At 40.8% G+C, this 19,376-nt stretch overlaps 1 protein-coding gene across 2 annotated transcripts; it reads left to right on the top strand.

Annotated features, from left to right (window-relative positions):
* The first annotated feature begins 36 nt into the window (after positions 1–36).
* Positions 37–19,175, top strand: LOC115357043 (homeobox-containing protein 1-like). 2 transcript variants are annotated; one of them, XM_030048382.1, is made up of 10 exons: positions 37–192; positions 7,772–8,242; positions 10,338–10,423; positions 10,859–10,969; positions 13,664–13,820; positions 14,381–14,463; positions 15,259–15,354; positions 16,452–16,546; positions 16,760–16,843; positions 18,401–18,742. In XM_030048382.1, exons 2-10 carry the CDS (start codon positions 7,773–7,775, stop codon positions 18,740–18,742), a joined length of 1,524 nt encoding a protein of 507 aa, XP_029904242.1. In that variant the 5' UTR covers positions 37–192; position 7,772. The 2 variants fall into 2 exon arrangements, with proteins under 2 accessions (XP_029904242.1, XP_029904241.1); XM_030048381.1 differs by lacking the exon at positions 37–192 and adding an exon at positions 1,062–1,143 and having other exon boundaries at positions 18,401–19,175.
* The last annotated feature ends 201 nt before the right edge of the window (positions 19,176–19,376 follow it).

Genomic DNA, 19,376 nt, shown 5'->3' with positions numbered 1-19,376 from the left:
CCATCGTGCTTTGCGTCACTCTGTGAACATGGCGCCTGTCTGTCGGACAAAAGGCGAATCAGTCAGACTGTGAAATGAAGCCCAATTAAAAAGCGAAGAGACATTTTGGGGAACCTGACCGTTTCCGTGTGTCCAGGAAACAGATATATGGTCAAGCAAAATCCGTGGAGGCTCTCAGACTGGAATCTCAAGGTAAGACCTGCAGCTTCAACTCCTCCTGGATTAAAACCTTCCTGCTAGACCGATAACGTCCTCCTCTCTCCTGTGCGGATAGCGCCTAACGTTACACTCCCAGAACAATCCGGCATTTCAATGTTATTCTAATTAAGTTATCGGCAAACGCGCATGCCTTGCAAAATATGAATAAAGTCATTCATAATTGGTTTATAGACACCCTTCGATTCGGCATACATATAATACACAAAGGAGAATGTTATTACAATAAAATGAATACTTTTAGAATTGTTCACATTGAATGATACCGCCATGTATGATGCATTTTAGTGCAAGAAGACTCCTGGAATAGCAGGGGAATTAGCACTTAAAGTTTAAATTTTATTGTATGAGGCGTTGTATGGTTTCTTTGGGGCATGCCGAATGGAAGAATGGCTCCCAATAATTTATATAACGTTATGTAAGGGCTCTAGTCCTGTGCTAGTGGGTGTACGTATTTTCCAAGCAAGGCGATAAAAAAAATGCCAGATTTTTTAACGGAGTTTTGGAAAAAGGTGGAGAAGAGAACGTATCGGAAGCTGACTCCTGCAGCAGATAGTCTTGGTACATTGTAGTTTTTGTGCTCGCATGTCAACAGATTTTCATTATATTTCTGCAGAAGTAACATGGCCAGTGACTGAAAAGTTGCATAGTGTAGTTATATGTGTTTTTTCTTCGTGCTCTACCCGCATCTTTCTGCAACCAGCAGTCTATCGCCAGACACTCAGTTCAGTAATAATGCATTTTTAAAAACACAGTTTCCTTAGATGCTTGGCTCTTAGTAAAGGAATGTAAATAAAAGTGGGTAGAAACAACAAACAGGCTGCAGCCTGAGGGCTTGGTCCTGCATGGCCTGGAGTTTAGTCCAAGCCTGTCAATGAGCAAACCTGAAGGAGAGGAAAACCTGACCTCTGCGGATGATAGAAAAGTGTGAGTGTTTTTATTTAATGTTATATGATCCTTTATTGATTCCTGTAGGGAAATGTTTTTTTTCCTCTTGCGGCTGCCCTCCACAGTGAGGTCAGAGAGTTCAGGGTCAGCTCCAGAACAGCAGCTCCAGAGCTGGTATAGTGTACTCAGTGTCTTGCTCAGGGACACTCAGCACGTCTCCTGGTTGAAGGACAGTCTATTATAACTGGTAGACCACCTGGCTGACCTAGTTTATTTAGTTATATATGGGTTCACAGCCATAATGTCTTGCCATTGGTTGTAAGCTCTGTATGCTTGTGTGTATATTTTCATACACACCCACTCTCCCTATGCTTTCTCTCTATGCTGTCAGCAGAAACCTCTCAAGTAGCTGATCAGTGCCGTTCAGTACTATTTGACTACCATTATCTGTCAGCTAACATGCTCTCAGGGTCCAGGCCAGGCTCTGCATCATAAGACTAGTCCAGAAGTACACATAATCACACAACACACAGTCTCTGTTCCAGTGTTAGTCATTTGTCAATCTAGTAAGCCCTGAGCTATGGCAAAGGTCCTGCATCTACTATTGCTCATCACCAAAACTTTAAAACCCGCTTACATCCACTGAATTTCTGACTGATGATCTGCAAGATATTACTTGCTCAGTCGTGTGTGTGTGTGTGTGTGTGTGTGTGTGTGTGTGTGTGTGTGTGTGTGTGTGTGTGTGTGTGTGGCGTGTGTCTAAGCTAAGCTCACAAACTACTGGGCCTATTAGCCTAAATTTTTGCGCACAGTTGTGCCTGTATGATGAAGAACCTCTTGTGGTTGCAGGGATTCAAAACCTTTGCAAAACGTTTGTTTTTGCTACTTTTGCCGTCTCTCATCGTTTACTGTCTAACTTGCTCAACCGCCTTTGTTCTGTCTCTCTCTCTCTCTCTCTCTCTTCAGGGCCGCTACATGCTGCTCCCTCGGTTCATTCACTGTCTAGCTCGCTCGACCACCACTGCTCTCTTCCTCTCTCTCTGTTACCCACATACTACTGGGTCTCTATGAGATGCTCTCACTTAATTTGCTGTCTAGCTTGCTTATTTCTTTTTTTTAATCCTGTCGTAGTGGCTTTCACATTTCTGGCATTTTTTCTCTTGATTTAATAAAACTACAAGATTCTGTGTGTAGTCATTCATGCTAAGTTATGGTGAGTACCACACCTTTCCTTGGTCTCCCATGAGCTAAGAGGGTCTGACTTCTAAAGAGACACTGATAGCTGAGGTTGTTGTAGATTGTGTTTTGTGGACTTGCCAGGAAACTTTGTTCTGACCACAGGACAAGGTGGCTGCTTCCAAATGGATATGGAAAAAAATTAAAGCTTCAACTTGGGTCTAGGATCCACTGTGGCGGATGGATAAGAAGAGTTTGTTTGTTCGTTGTTTCCTGTCCTGATGTAGTTTGATGTTAAAGGGTGATGGGAGTGTTGGTGGGATTCAGTGCTGTAAATGAAAACTTGACAGAGTTTTTCTCAGGGCAGGTAACAAAGTTCTGTTGTTGTTTTGTTACAATGTTGTATGAATCCTGAAGTCTATAATGGTTTTTTTTTATTTATTTATTTATTTTTTAAGCAGAACAGGTGCTCTAAAACAGCAGATCTCAACCTCGGGGGTCCTGGAATCCCTGGTCCCATCTTATCAAATACTGGTCTGCAGCATGATGTGTATCAGTCGTGGGAGGCCTTGACGGTTGAGCACCACTTATCTAAAAGATGGTTATATAGAGACCTTTTAAAGTGGCTGGTAATGACTAGCATAAACTCAAGCCCCAACTGCAGACTCAAAATTGAAGCCAATGCCAAAGTTTCTTAAACCTGCATTATTTCTAATGGTCAACAGGGTGTGACTTCACTGGCTCCGAAAAGAAGTTTGGCTCCATCGATTACCATGGTCAAATGGCCACCTTTATAGCAGAAATGCTTGTGAAACCTATGTCATAGTTGATGATCTATTCATGTAAAAATATATATTTTTTTCAGTGAATCTCTTAGTTAAACTAATATTGTTCGACACAGCGATTTTGAGTTTGCAGTGTGTGATAAATTTGTAATGTGACTTCACGTGGCTGAGTCAGGTTGGTCAGGTTGATGTGCGTGGTCCTCAGGGTCTCCTTGTCAGAGCTACCCCTTGCTCCTCACCAGCTCCACCCTCTTGTCTAAATATGGTCACCTTTGGCTCCAGCAATCAAAGATGCCCAAACAACACCCAAAATGTGAGGCTTGACATGAGGCTTCAGAATGCTAGTCCACTAACCAATGGGTGATGCCTATACGGTCTATGGTAAACTGCAGCATTTGGATCCATGTCTAGAGTTGAGTATTTTCACTTCTGCAGCCATGTGTTGGTCTCAGAGAAATAAGAGAATTCATTTTAACTCGCTTAAGGCGTAGATTATATCAGTTCTTTTCCAGAAACAGCCAACAAAACCTTTGGCTGGTGGTGACTGATAAGCCTATGGTATGTGATAATGGTTAATGGGCTTGTGGTCCACTCACTTAACATGTCATGAGGAAAATGCCATGTTTTATTTCTTCAAGTTTTTATGCACTAGTCCACCTAATTTTAGGAAATATGTCCATGTTCCACAAAGCTCAGTGTTTATTCCATACATTACCATTTGACTTGGTATGAATCTACTATGTAATTACCCACTGGCCAAATACATGGTCTGACTAATTACTGCGGCTACCCACTGCATGACATGTTGCATGATTGTTTCAGTATTGTCACAACACCAGTATTTTGAGTTTTATTTCAATACAAAGTTTTAATATACTACTGCAACACTGCAGCTAACAAAAATAAAAACTTTCAAGCAGTGTAGCAGAGCAACTGTTGCTAAAATTTTACAAGTTTGCTCTTGTTGTCACACTTGATGTTGACATCTTTCTCGCAACTTTTGCCCAGGAGTTTTAAAATTGGTTGGCTGTCAGCTCTTTTCAGTAAAATAGGCTATATACTATTTTTCCCTAACATACTGAAGGCTGGGAAATTAAAGGAAAAAAACAATAAAAGTGTCTTTGTAAGGTGTTGGGCCACCATGAGGCACCAGAACAGCCTCAGTGCACCATGGCATAGATTCTGCACACTTCTGGAGCTCTTCTGGAGGGATGGAGCACCATCCTCCCAAAAGTTATTCTTTCATTCGGTGTTTGGATGATGATAGTAGAGAGCGCTGTCTAACACATCAGTCCAAAATCTCCTATAGGTGTTCAGTTGGGCTGGGATCTGGTCACTATGAAGGCCATAGCAAAGTATTTACATAATTTCCATCCTCATCAAACCATTCAGTGAGCCATCGTGCCCTGTGGATTTGGCTGCTGTCATCCTGGAGGAGACCACTCCGATCAGGATAGACATTTTTCATCATAAGATAAAGGTGGTCACTCAGAATAACTTTGTATTGATTTGCAGTGAACCTTCCCTCTAAAGGTATAAGTGGAGTCAAACCTTGCCAGGAAAATGAACCCTCCCAGCATTACAGAGCCTTGGACCCCCTCACTATAGGGGTCAATCATTTCAGTCACACATGCACTCACTCACTTGTCCAGAATATAGTGAAGGATGATGACTCATCTGACCGCATCAATTTTTTTCCCCACATCTCTGTGTACCAGTGCCTGTGGTTTTTGCACCACTGAACTCTCAAATGTGCATTTGTCTCTGCAGTGAGGGATTTATGTACTAAAACCCTACTATCCCTCCCCATGTAGCTGTTGACAGCCTGTTCTTGCTGACTCAGTCTGATCATGTCCCGCATTGACTTTCTCACCCGAGGAAGAGTTGCTCTTCTGTTTTTCCTTACATATTGCATTAATGCACGATTATGACCATCACTGAATGTGTTCCTCTTGCCACTGTGATCCAAAATTTAGGATACTAATCGCTTAATTGTGTAATAGCATTGTGCAAGAGAAATTACTTAACCAGGAACTGATAACAATGATAGTCTAAACAATGTGTATGCATCTGTATCTGATAGTTACAGTACAGGCAATATAGTCAAATTGATAACAAGGTGTGTGCAGGTGTTTTAACTGTCTTTTAAATGCACTGTGTGTCTGTTTTAAAAAGGGGTGTGTGTGTGTGTGTCCGTGTTTGTTGAACACTTGTACTTGAGGCTAGTGTTCTCTAGCCATTGTTGGTGAAAGTTTTAATTCCATTCTATCACTACAGTGGCCAGTTTCGTCAAGTAGCAGCTACAGGAAGAGAAACTAATCCAATCACTACACCTTGAAGTAAAAACCTGCACATCCTTGGGTCACGTGCACCGTGACGATAAACACTGTAGGAAGGCAGCATCGAGGCAGGCCCCAACCTGCCTCAACCTGAAGCTGTTGAGTAAAATCCTCCCATCTGATGTTAAAAAGTATTAGTAATCACATCATTATCAAAACACAAAAGTTAAGATGCAGAAGCAGGCAGGCAAACTTTACATAGACCATCCTCTGAAAAACTGTCTTTTTAAAACCTCCTCACCTCTGCCGGTCCTTGATGGGCTTACAAATGCGTGCTGTGCAGTGGAGCTAGGTAAAAACCCACAGAGCTTTACTTTAAATTCTAGTGGAGATTGCATGGTTTACACAGATACCAAATATGTGCTGCTGAATTACAGGGAAATGTGTATAAAATGATGCACAAGACATTTAGATGTTTTCTATGTGATGAAATGGTTCAGCCATAAAACAACAGGTGTTCAAATAATTCTCTAAATTTAAGAGGCAGGTTGCCAGTTTATTCGCTGGATCCACAGGGAAAGTTTGGGTGGAGAGAGCATTCTTCCCTCCCTCAACACAACTGACCTGCCCTTGAGCAAGGCACTTAACCCCCAGCTGCTCCAGTGGCCAGCAGTGTCAGATTGCTGTTATACTGCTCAGCTCCCAGTTGTGAATGTGTGGGCGTTGCTGAAAAAGAGCATGTGTGGACAGCCTACTACCCTGGGTACATAAAGGTTAAAAAAAAGGTCGAATACAGCTTCAGAGAAGCCCTGCAGCCAGCAGATAAAGAATATAACACTGTTGTATAATATAGAAAAAAAATCGAACTTTGACGCTACTGTGGAGGAAAGAGGAAATCTGAGAGAAAATCAGAGTTCAGTGGGTTAAGAGTGAAAAAGTGAAAATGTATGTTGAGGTGCAAAAAAGCAATAAAGCAATTTTGTTTTGTGAAGTGGAGACAGATAATTGTGTTCAGTTATTAAGCAAAACAGAATGATTTACCATTTTGTGCCATAATATCGACCCCCGTATATCAGTCTGATTCTATACACCATGACTCATCTCCTCTGGCTCAGAGAGAGAAAGTATGGAGCTTGGCTGCCTGAGATGGAAATTTTCTCTGGCATTTTTCCAAGACACACACTCACACATGCGCATGCACACACACACACACACACACACACACACACACACCACCTCCTCCTCCTCTTCTATATCTCTATATAAGTGTTGACATGCCTGCTGACTTTGATTCTCTGCTGCGGCCTGCTTTTCTTCTCTGCATCAAAAAGAAAAGCGTGGAGAGACAGATGTGTTATCTCAGTCCTCCACTCTTTTGCTGTTTCTGTCCTTTATTGTGTATCTCTCACTTTCTCTCGCTCTCTCTCTTTCTCTCTCTCTCTGTTCAGCTCAGTCACATTTTTTTATGACTGTTGTTAAGAAATAACATCACCAAACAAGTGTTGTACATAAAATAGACAGTCAGTTTTAAACCCCCAACATCCAACAGTTTATCAGTAGAGACTGTATTAAGATGATTATGTATATGGTTTTAAAACTTGTACTGTACAATAAAAGCCTACTTGAAGCTGACAGATGAACCCATTTCATGTCTGGATAGCAGCTGCTGAACTTTGTGTGTGTATGTGTGTGTGTGTGCGTGTCAGTTGTGAATTTTGAGGCAGCTATCACAGACCAGTGTGGAAGTGAAACATCAACGACCATCTATTATCATGTTGTGTAATCACTATGTCTTATACCAATAAATTTGCTTGCCTTACTTTGATGTTGACATTGTTATATCTGATACCTAAAGTGCCTTGATTTTAGTTTAAAAGCCTTTACTGTGTCCACCACCAGTGTGTAATCATTACAAACATCATAGTACATCCTGTTCACTGTGCCTGACAACTAACAGATAGGATAAAGAGAGACCTTTGTTTCCAAGATAACATTGACTAGCTAACCTTGAAGATTTAGTCAGCTTCTTTGCTCATAATTCATAGTTTTTATGTTTGTTTCACGTAGTATAACTCTAGTGTGAACACTTTCTAATTGGTTTGTTCACTGATGTAACCTCTGGCAAGTGGATCTGCAGATTGAATACACCCTCAAACCGCCTTTTTCCTGTCCTGAGTCTTTCTTCGGCACAAAGCTGTACTATTGCAGCTATGTTCTGCGATCGTTTTACTGGTTGTGAGTCTCGTGATGTGTGACTCAGTGGGTAGAGCAGGGCACTAATGTTGCAATAGATAGTGCTTCTATTCCCACTGGGATCCCCCTTACTATAAAAGCGTGCACTCATTGACCTGCTCCTGTTCTCTTGTCCCCCTCCTGTTCTTTTGTCTTCCTGTCTTTCGTCCTGTCCTGTCTTGTCCTCTCCTCCAGGATGTCCCAGCAGTGTGAGGAGCCCCGTTTCACCATCGAGCAGATTGACCTCCTCCAGAGGTTGAGGAGGACGGGGATGACCCAGGCTGAGGTCCTTCATGCCTTAGATACCCTTGACCGCCTGGACAGGCAACATGGACACAAGTTATCACATGGAGCCTCCTACCTGCCACCCTCATCCGCTTCCTCCATGACCTCCACTGCCACCCAGACCAGTTTCCCAGAAAACCGACTCTCGCCGTCACCCTGTAACAACTACAACACCTCCCCGCCCCTGCCAATGACCGTTCCCGCTCCTGTTGCCATGGGGGTGGTAGCTCAAAACGGTCTGGTTGCTGTGACCAATGGGAAGCTGTCGCCGCCGCAGTTTCCTGTTGGCATGGTTAGTGGCAGCGTGGCGGCACCTGGATACGGGTTTGAGACCAGTGAAGAAGACATAGATGTTGATGACAAGGTGGAAGAACTGATGAGGTAAGGCCAGACTAGACCAGACCTAGTAAATTATGGCAGACTGAATCTAGTTGATAGTAGAATTATTTACATAACATTATTTGTATTAATTATTATTTATTTGTATTAATTCGAGATGCACTGACCATTTTTGGGAGATCGATACTAATGTCTTTTTTTTTTTTTAACAGTCTGATTGGTCAAACACAGATCCTTTTGCTAAGTGAAGAGATGCATTTTAACCCAATGGTACATGATATAAAAGTACACATCAAGCATAGACTGCAAAATTTCAATCTAGACTGTCCTCATGGCTTCATGTCATTGCTGACCTAACAATTGCTGCGTTTACATGCACTTCAGAGGATGTAATAGGGTTATTCACCATGTACAGGCAGTTATTTGATTTCTCAAATGCCATGTAAATGAGAAAGCCGGTTTCCATAATCATGGTAAAGGATTAAAAGAATTTGGGGTAAGGCAGCTACATTTCTGCTGGAGAAACCTGATTATTGTATATACACTTAATCGGATTTCTGAGCAGCTTTTTCTGTGTGCGCATGTGCAGGAAAAGAGAGTGGATAAGGAAAGTGACATAAACACAATAAACACACTGTACACAAACTCATCATTCTACATTCATTGAAGAATGCGTAATAATTTAATGTCACCGTTACCTCTGATGAAAATATAAGGAAACGAAAAAACGGCTGCCAGCTGACGGGTCCTTTCTGCTGGGTGCAAGTAGCTGCAGCCCCGCTATCAGCAGAGGTAACAGTCCAGGGACAATAGGGGGTAGTGGGCACCCGATTATTGGGGGAGTGCATGTAAACGTTTGCTTTGGAGGAATCAGGGTAAGACATGTAACACATGTAAATATGTCACCAGATTTCCTGCCATAACCTGATTACTCACAATAATCAGATTTTTGTGTGCATGTAAACATAATAATTGTGGACAAACAGTGCATAAGAGATTTTATCCAAACAGAGTTATTACTTGTTAGTATGTGTTTGATGCTGTTGGTGAAGCTTGACAAACATGTTCACTGAGGCAGCGTTAGGCTGTGCCTGATGTCCAATACTTTTAACAGTGTCTAATCATATGAAATTCTTAACTTAGCATTAGAGATGAATGTATTTGGCCTGTCACTATTAATTAAGTCTTGAAAAGAGCAAATGAAGCAAGGACACATAACAATGGATGGAAATTCTCTAGTGAAAAATAAAATACATTTCAAATGGCAGAGGACCATTAATAATGAATGGAGACCCATAATGTGAATGGGCAATCAAAACAGTGATCAAATTATTGCTTACAACCTGTTTAGAATGTCTGCCAGCCTATTATAATCAGTGGCCAATGGACGGTGCATCACTCTTAGTGAGTGGAATCAATCCCAAAGGCATTTCACCTGATAAACACCCGTAGCAATGAGATTCCTCTTGGGTAATCAGCGTGGGAACATCAGTCAAATGCTGGTCAGTGTGAGCAGCCACGAGGGCACGTACCCAACCATCATTTTTAGCACTATTGTGTTGCTTGCCAAAATAGTGAAAAACAGCAAGTGAATTCCTGAATCCAGCCGTCATGGTTGTGGGGTTATTTCTGACACATAAACTCCCTCACCCTCCTGTGCCTCACATCTGTAGACTGCAGCTGTACTGCAGCAATCACAGCAGTATTGATTTGATGGTGTGTGTGAAAATGAAATTAAATTGGAAGAAGAGCAGAGAACATTACAGCAGGATCTGTTTTCTGATTCCTGCATAAAATCATCCCCAGAGCTACTACTGTCTGCGTAAATGTAAATGAGAGACTGCTCTACTGATAGAGACTCTCTGTGTTGGTGCATGTGTATGCTGGGCGGGGCGTTGTTTATAACTGCTCACATCTTCGATTCAAAACCAGCTTCCTCATTTGTGACACATCTGCCTTTATATTCCCCATTATTGACTGTATGTATATGTAGAGTGAGGTGTTAATGTGTTAGTATGAACTGTATGACTTTCTGAGTTGCCAATATGTTTCAAAACCAATGTCACAGAAGAGACCACCTGGATATTTATTGGACTTGGAGGTAAAATGTGGTTCTGGTTCTTATCTCTCCCTGTAGACGGGACAGTGCTGTGATAAAGGAGGAGATCAAGGCTTTCCTGGGGAACAGGCGGATCTCTCAGGCTGTGGTCGCTCAGGTAACAGGTCTGTGTCTCCACCTTCTCTATACTTGCAGCTGGCCCGATAAGTCACTGGTAAATGATATTTCCTGTTGTAGAGAATATCAGAAATCCTTGCTAAATCTAAACTGTGAACAAGACAAGAGTTTTGGGGCAAATGACTTCCTCATGGTAAAAGATCTATTTTTTTCCTCTTTGGGTGTCAGAAAGGACTTGCTTACTGCCTCAGTGTGGTAGTCACTACTATTAGAAGACAACTGAACATAAATTACAAGGAGAAAATACAAGGATACAAGGAAGTTTATTGGTCATTATACAACAGATTGTGTAATGAAATTAAAATACAATACATCCCACAACACTGGATCTGAGTACATGAAGCTGTTGTTTCTGTAAACTCCAGACAAGCTCATTTTTATAACCAGATCTCACTCCTGACCTCATCTTCCTCCTCCTGCAGGGATCAGTCAGAGTCGGATCTCCCACTGGCTCCTTCAGCAGGGATCAGATCTCAGCGAGCAGAAGAAGCGAGCTTTCTTCCGCTGGTACCAACTGGAGAAGACCAACCCTGGTATCACCATCTTCCTTCTCCTGTTAAAATAGAAAAAAAAAGCTGTAAAATAAAAAGAACAAGTCAAGCAGCGGACACCCAGAGCTCATTAAAGTTGACAAAACCATACCGGAGTTGCAGTAAACAAAGAGGGAAAAAAAAACACAATAAGAGCAAGAACAAGTTATCAGTTAGATGTATGGTTGTAAAAATGTCCAGCTGAGCCTCCAAATATAGAGATTTCTTGCTGTATTTCCTCGGGTTAGGGTTAGGGTTAGGGTTAGGGCTATTTTTTGGCATTTTCTGCTTTATTTGACAGTCACAGTAGAGATAGACAGGAAGGGCAGGGGAGAGAGACGGGATGACATGCAGTAAAGGACCTGAGGTTGGATTCGAACCCTGGTCGCTGTGATCGGGACTAAGCCCTGGTACATGCGCTCTTTACCAGTGAGCCACTGGTGCGCCCCTTTAACCCAGAGTTTAGATGTAATAATTTTCTCACTGATCCTCGTGTGAAAATGAATAAGCTAAATGAAGTGATGATCTCACTAAGTATTATCATTCACTCATAAATTTCATCACTGTGTACAGTAGAATTTAAAGTTACGTACAATGTAATGATGACGGTATGTACAAATACAGGAACAAAAAGACATTGTATAGAGAGGACACCAGATTACTCTGTGATACACAAATGTCTTTGAACATTTATTGACAGAAAACAAAACAAAACAAAACAAAAAACACAGATCTGAGTGCCAGGGTGGCTTTGTGGTCAGTAGGATGGTGTCATAATCGAAAGCTCATGGGTTTGTTCTTTAAAAGAGACAATTCATGTACATCAGCAGCAAAGCTAAATTTTAGCAAGACATGGAAATGCTCACACTCACCAAAGTTGTTCTGGATATGACCGACAGCTAAAACACCTGATCTGTAATGTTGATGTAAATTCTCAAAAGTGCAGTTAAAGAAATTTGCTTCTCAAATCGTTCTTATTCTTAATAATTCTTATTGTAATTAATGAGTCATATCATCTGGATTATGACTATACAAAAAAATTGCTGCTCTGGTTTCTTTCCTACCAAGCTTCCATATTACAGATGTAACATAAATTATTAATGAGGTCAAAAAAGTTTGATTGAAGAAAAGAAAGCCAAGGCTTTTACTTTAACTTTAGCTTAGTTTTGTGCTAAAGTTAATATTTTTTACTGGCACCTTGATATGTCCTTGGGTGCAGAATTGAAGGCTTTGAACTGTCTGGGCACAAGAGAGTGCCTTGGTTTTAAAAAGCTGACTGCACTGTATGCTTTCGTGGCCAATTAAAAACCAATATATTTAAAGAGGGAGATTGGAATGTGCAGCATAAAAATGTAATATCAGTCTAGCTCAAAGTAATCCCAGTTTCTTCACTAGGAAAAAAAAACTTGTAATGATCGTTTTTAATCAAAATCCTCTGACTTTCATTGAGCTCATTAGTCTGATGCTCTCCAATATATGAACATCAGGAAGTAATGTTCACAATGGAGATCATTCATGCAAGGTTTGTCCATACAGACACATTCATTCCATTCTGCACTGCCTTCGCCCTAAACCCTTATGATATGGAAAGATGTGTGTGTGTCTGTGTGTGTGTTTTAGTCTTTAAGGAATGTTTTCTTCAAGATTTAGCTGGTTTCACAATATTCATGCAATCTGGGAAAAATCTTGCTAACGAAAAACCTAATGAGTAGGTATATTATTTTTAAGATAAAGTACCGGTAGTTTTTTTCCTCCTAAAACACATAATGTTCACAACCATTGTAAAAGGACAAATATAAGAAATCATCATTTAGCATCAAAGCTCATAATTTTGCACATTTAAAAATCAGCAAAAGAACATCATGAGCCTGAAACAGCCTCCACAGGACCGGCGTTCATTTCTACAGTCCAGCATCATTAGATTAGTGAAAATTTCATGATGGGGAAATTGGGTTATTGCAGTGCCAAGTTGTGATTAGACAAAGCAAAAAAAAAGAAAAGAAAAAGTGAAGTGAAAGACAAATTGATGTTTTACATAGAAATATACAACTATTTCAACATTAAGTAGAAGTGTAGAAAAAAAATTGAAGAGGATTGCAGAAATAGCAGGTTGTGCAAAATAACATTAACAGAGGAACTTACTGAAGCAAAAATATTAGTATATACTCAAAAAATTAAATGTGTGCAATATGAAATAAGAGGAAGTAATGAAAATAGCAGTAGATGCGTTTCTCAATATATAACCACTGTAAGCCCTCCTCTCCCACCCACTGACACCACCACTGGTTTAATTTCTTGGCACATCAACAATATGTGTAAAACAAGTGAAATTCCAGCATATACATGATGTGCAAAAATTTGCATCATATTCACATTAACATGTTTGTGGTAGGCCATTAATATGTACTCGGGTCATAGGTATGCATTGCAGAACCTATTCACCTTATCACATATATTCACGTTACAGCCGTAGATAAGATGTACAGAGCAGGCAAGTTTGGATATGTGCATTATTAGCTGTTCAGAAAGAAATAAAATCTTCAGAAAACTAACATGCTGATCTGCATGCGGATTATAGTCTTATCATTTTCTCTGGAATGATAAGAATATGTGTATTGACTGAGGTGGCATTAATTTACATACAGAAACAGTGCAGTGTTGAAAGCTGACCTGGCTGTCTGGTGGGTGTGTCCTCAGGTGCCACTCTGGCCATGCGAGCCGGCCCATTGGCTTTAGAGGACATGATGGAGTGGCACCAAGCCCCGCCCCCTCTCATCTCTGCCCCTGGAGGCTTCCGTCTGCGGCGAGGCAGCAGGTTCACCTGGAGGAAGGAGTGTCTGGCTGTTATGGAGAGGTGAGGAGCATCGAGCGGTTAGCAGTTAGAAAGCTGAGAAGAAGGAGTTGTTGATTGGCTGTTTAAATAAGTAACAAGAAGCATAATGTTGTTTTATCGTAGGCTTTGTAATCCACACATGGTTTTCGCCCCTTTTGTTTGTCTGTTTGTTTACTAGCAGGATATGTCAAAGTTATGAAGGGATTTGCATGAAATTAGGAGGAACTGATTCAAAATTCACACTAATTAGCCAAAGTGGGGTATGACAGTGGGCGTGGCTTTATATAAAAACGCATATCTTTCAAATGGATTCACACAACATCATGAGACTTTGTGGAAAGTTTGGTCATGGGGCAAAAACTGATTCACTTTTCACACTTACTGGTCAAACAGGGGATGTGGCATTGGGTGTGATTAACTTTTAGGGAATATTCAACATGTCGAATTTGTATATCTCGGCAATTGCATAGTGTTGGCCGAGGTATGGGCTTTACTGAACGCTTTCTATTTTCTACTTGTTACTTCCACTTGTATCATCACAAAATGACTCCTCATATGGAATGGTGGGTGTGTGTGTGCAGCTTCTTCAGTGATAACCAGTACCCTGATGAGGCCAGAAGAGAGGAGATTGCCAACGCCTGCAACGCTGTCATCCAGAAACCAGGTGGGAGAGAATCCAGTGCTGCATGATAATAATTATTTCATTTAGCATCTTGCATGGCTGATGAATGGCACACATCAGTAGTTGTGTGGATTAACACAACAGCTTCCCAGTGTTGTGACAACCACAAGGCCATCCCACTACATTCTGAATACTTTTGGCTATCTTCAGCCACACAGGATGTACTAAATAAAACAAAATGTTATAAATATTTATGTTGCTGATATTACTGATATGCCAGCATTTTAGGATTATTAATTATTGAGACTAATACTGAAATATCTAGTTCATTGATTTATTGTGATTACACTAATGTACTGATTTGCTGTTATTGTCTTTTTATTAAATAATGGGATCAGGATATGATGCATGTGATATGGTTTGATTAGGTGCATGAAAATAATGAACTGCACCTGAAAATACTGGCTACGGGCAACCTCCAGTCCAAAAAATACTGACAGTGATGTTCAAAACCCCATGTTGGTTGAACCCTAATCATTAATCAATCAACTGTGCAAACCAAAGAGAAAGTACTTTTGCTTTTTCCAAAAGTTCAGGGGATTTTTGGAGATGCATGTCCTGTTTGTTTTTAATGGAGAGTATATTTTTCTTTTTTTTGCCTGTTGCTCTCCTGCTTGTTGTAGTAAGAAAAGAGAGGCTGAAAGAGCATGGGACAGATTCGAGGCAACCTCAGAGATGTGATAACTGGAATCTGATCTGTGTGTGTGTGTGTGTGTGTGTGTGTGTGTGTGTGTGTGTGTGTGTGTGTGTGTGTGTGTTTGTTTGTTTGTTTCACAGGAAAGAAGCTGTCTGATTTAGAGAGGGTCACATCTTTGAAGGTCTACAACTGGTTTGCCAACCGCCGCAAAGAGATCAAGAGGCGTGCCAACATAGGTAATATCTGCCTCCACACTGGAAGATTGTATGTGTGTGTGTGTGTGTGTGTGTGTGTGTGTGTGTCTGTCCGTCTTTGTATATATAGTAGTCAGTTCTTTCTTTAAATGGTGCAGGACTGAACCAGTATATTGAGATAAAACTAATGTATGAAGTGTAAGTGTAGTATCTTAGCAAGCACACACTAAAAAGTGGGAGTTTTCTAGCTGAACTCCAGGCCAATTAAAATTTATATCGCTGCTGTTGCAGCAGCTGTGTTTTTCTTTATTAAAATTCATGGTGATTGTTATTAACGTGTTTCATGTCTCCTGGGCAAACTTAAAGTTAAAGTCCTTTTTATTGCGTGGCTTTGTTGAATACTCAGAGCTGATTGGCCAATTGGTGACTCGGTGCCAAAATTATGTAACTCCTGCATTACTGCAGACAGTCCTTTCTTTCTTGTAACTGACAAAAAGTAAAATTACTTAAAATTCATAATTTATGTCAGATGGTCCCTGTGTTTGGGAAGCAGCTGTGTAATAAGTGGGATAATATACAGTGAGCTTGTCTTCATTGCAAAATAAGCCTGGACAGTGTGATTGAAGACCTCAATGCAAAGTTGATAATGGCTGGCTCACTGTGTATTTTCCCCTTATTTACCAGCTAATGAGGCTTGGAAGTACATTGGAGGAGTCCTTTGGTTGATTTCATATTTATTTGGCACCAACAAAATTATAAATACTTCACTCCAGTGGCTGCTAAACAAATCCAAAAACAACAGTCTACAATACAAATAGAGCCTTTCTTTGTCAGCACATATCTGGCATATCTGGCTTTAGTCTGTAGCTCCCCCTTGCAGCATCAGCTGAAATGCTAATGTAGAATTTCAAAGGCACATGGGCATCAGTGAGGATTTATCCCATGATTCCTGTGCAACGTGCCCTTTGCAGATGTTTGGTATTCCCTGCAGCAGTCGGATGTTATTCTGCACTGCTTCCACTGTTGTGTTTGCAGGTGTATGAGAGTTAGTCTTTGGGTTGTTGAAGTTGATGTGTTACAGTGAGGATTGTTGTTTTTTTGAAAGTTGATATGTTATGGTGAGGTTTCTGTTTTTGAAGAAGCATCCATCTTGGAGAGCCATGGCATTGAAGTTCAGAGTCCAGGAGGTCAGTCCAATAGTGATGAGGTGGATGGCAACGATTTCCCTGACCAGGTAACTCACTGATTGGATGCCTAGTCATATGATATTTAGAAGGCTATTCTGTCACAGAAAGAAAATACATACAGTATGGTCTGCACTGTTAAAGGATTTCAGGAAATATGAAGTAAAAAGGATGCATGACTGCCTGTGACACTAGGATGATCATGTAAATGAGTGGAAAAGCTATAAAACTGCTTCCTGTTTATGTTTCCTACTCTGCCACAGGGCTGTGAGGTTTCCTTGTTTGACAAGAGAGCTTCAGCCAGGCAGTTTGGCTTCACTCGAGTCGATCTGTCCTCTCCAACCCAGGTACAAACTGGCTACACTCACACCTTCCTCACCAATACCACGTTTACCAAATAGCTTAGCCCTCAATTGGAGAGATTTATAATGTCAAGGTTTTACTCCTGATCATCTGCCAGTCTTATTGAAGATTACACTTTGAAGATGACAGTTTAGAGACATAATGACATGGAGTATTTTCTGTAACTTCATAAGCTCTGTCTGCTTCTTTTGGCCAAGAGATTTTTATGCACCGTAGAAGAGGTGTGTCAAGGCCTTTCTGCATTGGTGGTCAGAATTAATTAATATTTTCGTATCATAATTGCTAAATGTTTGTGCATCTTTAAAGTTTTTCACTGATCCAGCATACGCTATGCCTTCTTTTTAAAACATGAAACTTTCTAAACTAGATTTATTTAGAGGCACTAATTGGAGTCAAATTAGCAACCTCTTGTGCCCGTGGGGATGGCCTGTTAAGTGCCATACCTAAGAGCCCTGATTGCACATAAACCCAATCGCAGTTTAATTAATTTTGAGTCTGAGCTCAGTTTTGTGCACGTGCTCTGCCTTTTTGGAAACATGATGGAATCACAGATGAACGAAAAGCAGAGAAAGCACAAAGCTGCAGTAGAGCTGGTGGTGGTTTAGGAGTAATAAATCATCCACATATATTCTGTCTAAAGATACAAGGGTTCTGATGCCCGGCGATACAATATGTATAGTAAAACTCAGTTACATATGAGTTCTTATGCAAAAACAGATAAGCACAGATGTGATTTATGTTGGATAATCCAGTTAATATAAAATGCATTAAAGGCACTGGTGACTTTAATAACAAAAAACAATTTTGTATTTTCAAGAGGGCTTTATGTAAAGGATTAAGTACAAATTCCTTGTCCTGTTACAACTGTCAGAAAATTATAATAAATGACAGTGATGACAGTGCTGTCATGACAGCCATGACAGCACTTGTTGCATTTCAGCATGGAAGAGTGCCAACTTTTGGAATGATTAGTGACGTTTTCAGTTTGCATTTCAGTGCAAGGCAGTTTCAGCTTTACTCACCAGTCATTAGCTGTTACAAAAAGATTTTTTACAGTAGGTAGGGGGCCCAAAATTGCTGGTTGGCTACAGATATTAGACATTATTGACCTTTTAGTCACTTAATTTTTAAAATGTATTTCCACTGAGAAACAAATTTCTCAGTTGCTATGGAATGACTATTTTTCTGCTCCCAAAACAAAACAAAAACAAAGCCAAAAAATGATTTAGCTCACCAACCAGTGGTGATTTTGCTTGACCATGCCCTATTTAAATCATGCCAATATCAGCTTTTCATGGATGAAATGTTAATTTTTTAAGGGGCACTGTTATCAGTCACAATTACCATAAGGGATACCACAAATAAGTAGTGTATTAGTATTTAACTTTTAACCTTATATTTTGCATATATGTAGGTGCCACAAACTTACCTGTCACCCCTTGCATAATGTGATCAGTGATCATCTGATTCTGATTGGAAGCCTACTAATTTCAAACCTCTTCTCTTCCTTTCCCTCTTCCTCTTCCTCTTCCTCCTCTCAGGTTCCCACCCTCCTCCCCAGCTGGTTTGCTGCCCTGGGTAGAGGCGGCTTGGCGGGACAGAAGGGCAGCTCTCTGACCGGCCGTTCCCTGCTGCAAGCGGTCGGTCCTCAGGCTGAAGGTCCCAGATTAACAGGTGTGTCATGGTCTCCTCCTTCCCCCTCCCTGCAGGACGAGCCCACCAATCACAGCTCTCTGTCCGAGCCCCAGGACTCAGTCGCCTTGGTGGAGGAGATGGCGTCCGTCAATCACAGTATCTTGGCTCTGGCCAATCAGGAGTTAACAGCTGGGCCAGGGGGCGGTACAGAAAATGACATCAAGACGGAGACGCTGGAGGACGACTGAAGAGGAAGCAGGAGAGAAGATATAGGAGATATAAGTTATAAATAGGAACAGGTGTGTTGATATGCAAGCAGATTTTATAGAAATGTAATAAGTCATAAAATGACCAAACTTCATGTATAGTCAAACCCTGAGATACCTCCAACCCTACCTCCAACCACCAACTTGCTCTTCTACACTGTTACAGGCATTACCGGTATAAAATAATAATGATAATATTAATAATTATAATTATAATATTTTATTTGTAGCATTTTCAGTGCTCTCCAACAGACCGGCCAAAGGACAGGAAATGATGCATTAGGCAGATTCCTTCCAAACTGTGCAAACACACAAACAAAACCCCCGAAATGGTTCAAGCTCTTGTGGTGTGGTCACAACCGAACAGCCTCAAAGATGAATACATGAATATTGAAAGTTAAGCTCATGTTAATTTCCAGTGATTGTTTTTTTAAAAAAAAAAAATGTAGCGTTGTTGCTTTACAGTACATACTCACATTTTACATTTTGTGTCACTAACGTGACTCTCATATCCTCAGTGACCTCACCAAGGTCAGCAGTAGAATAAGCTTTCATTCTTAGAGTACCAACGTTATAAAGCAACCTGTAGTGAGGAGGTCAAGGGTCAGACGTCCCT

Source organism: Myripristis murdjan, chromosome 3 (assembly GCF_902150065.1).
Source record: "Myripristis murdjan chromosome 3, fMyrMur1.1, whole genome shotgun sequence".
NCBI classification, from domain to species: Eukaryota; Metazoa; Chordata; class Actinopteri; order Holocentriformes; family Holocentridae; genus Myripristis; species Myripristis murdjan.
This window is presented reverse-complemented; position numbering and strand designations above follow the sequence as displayed.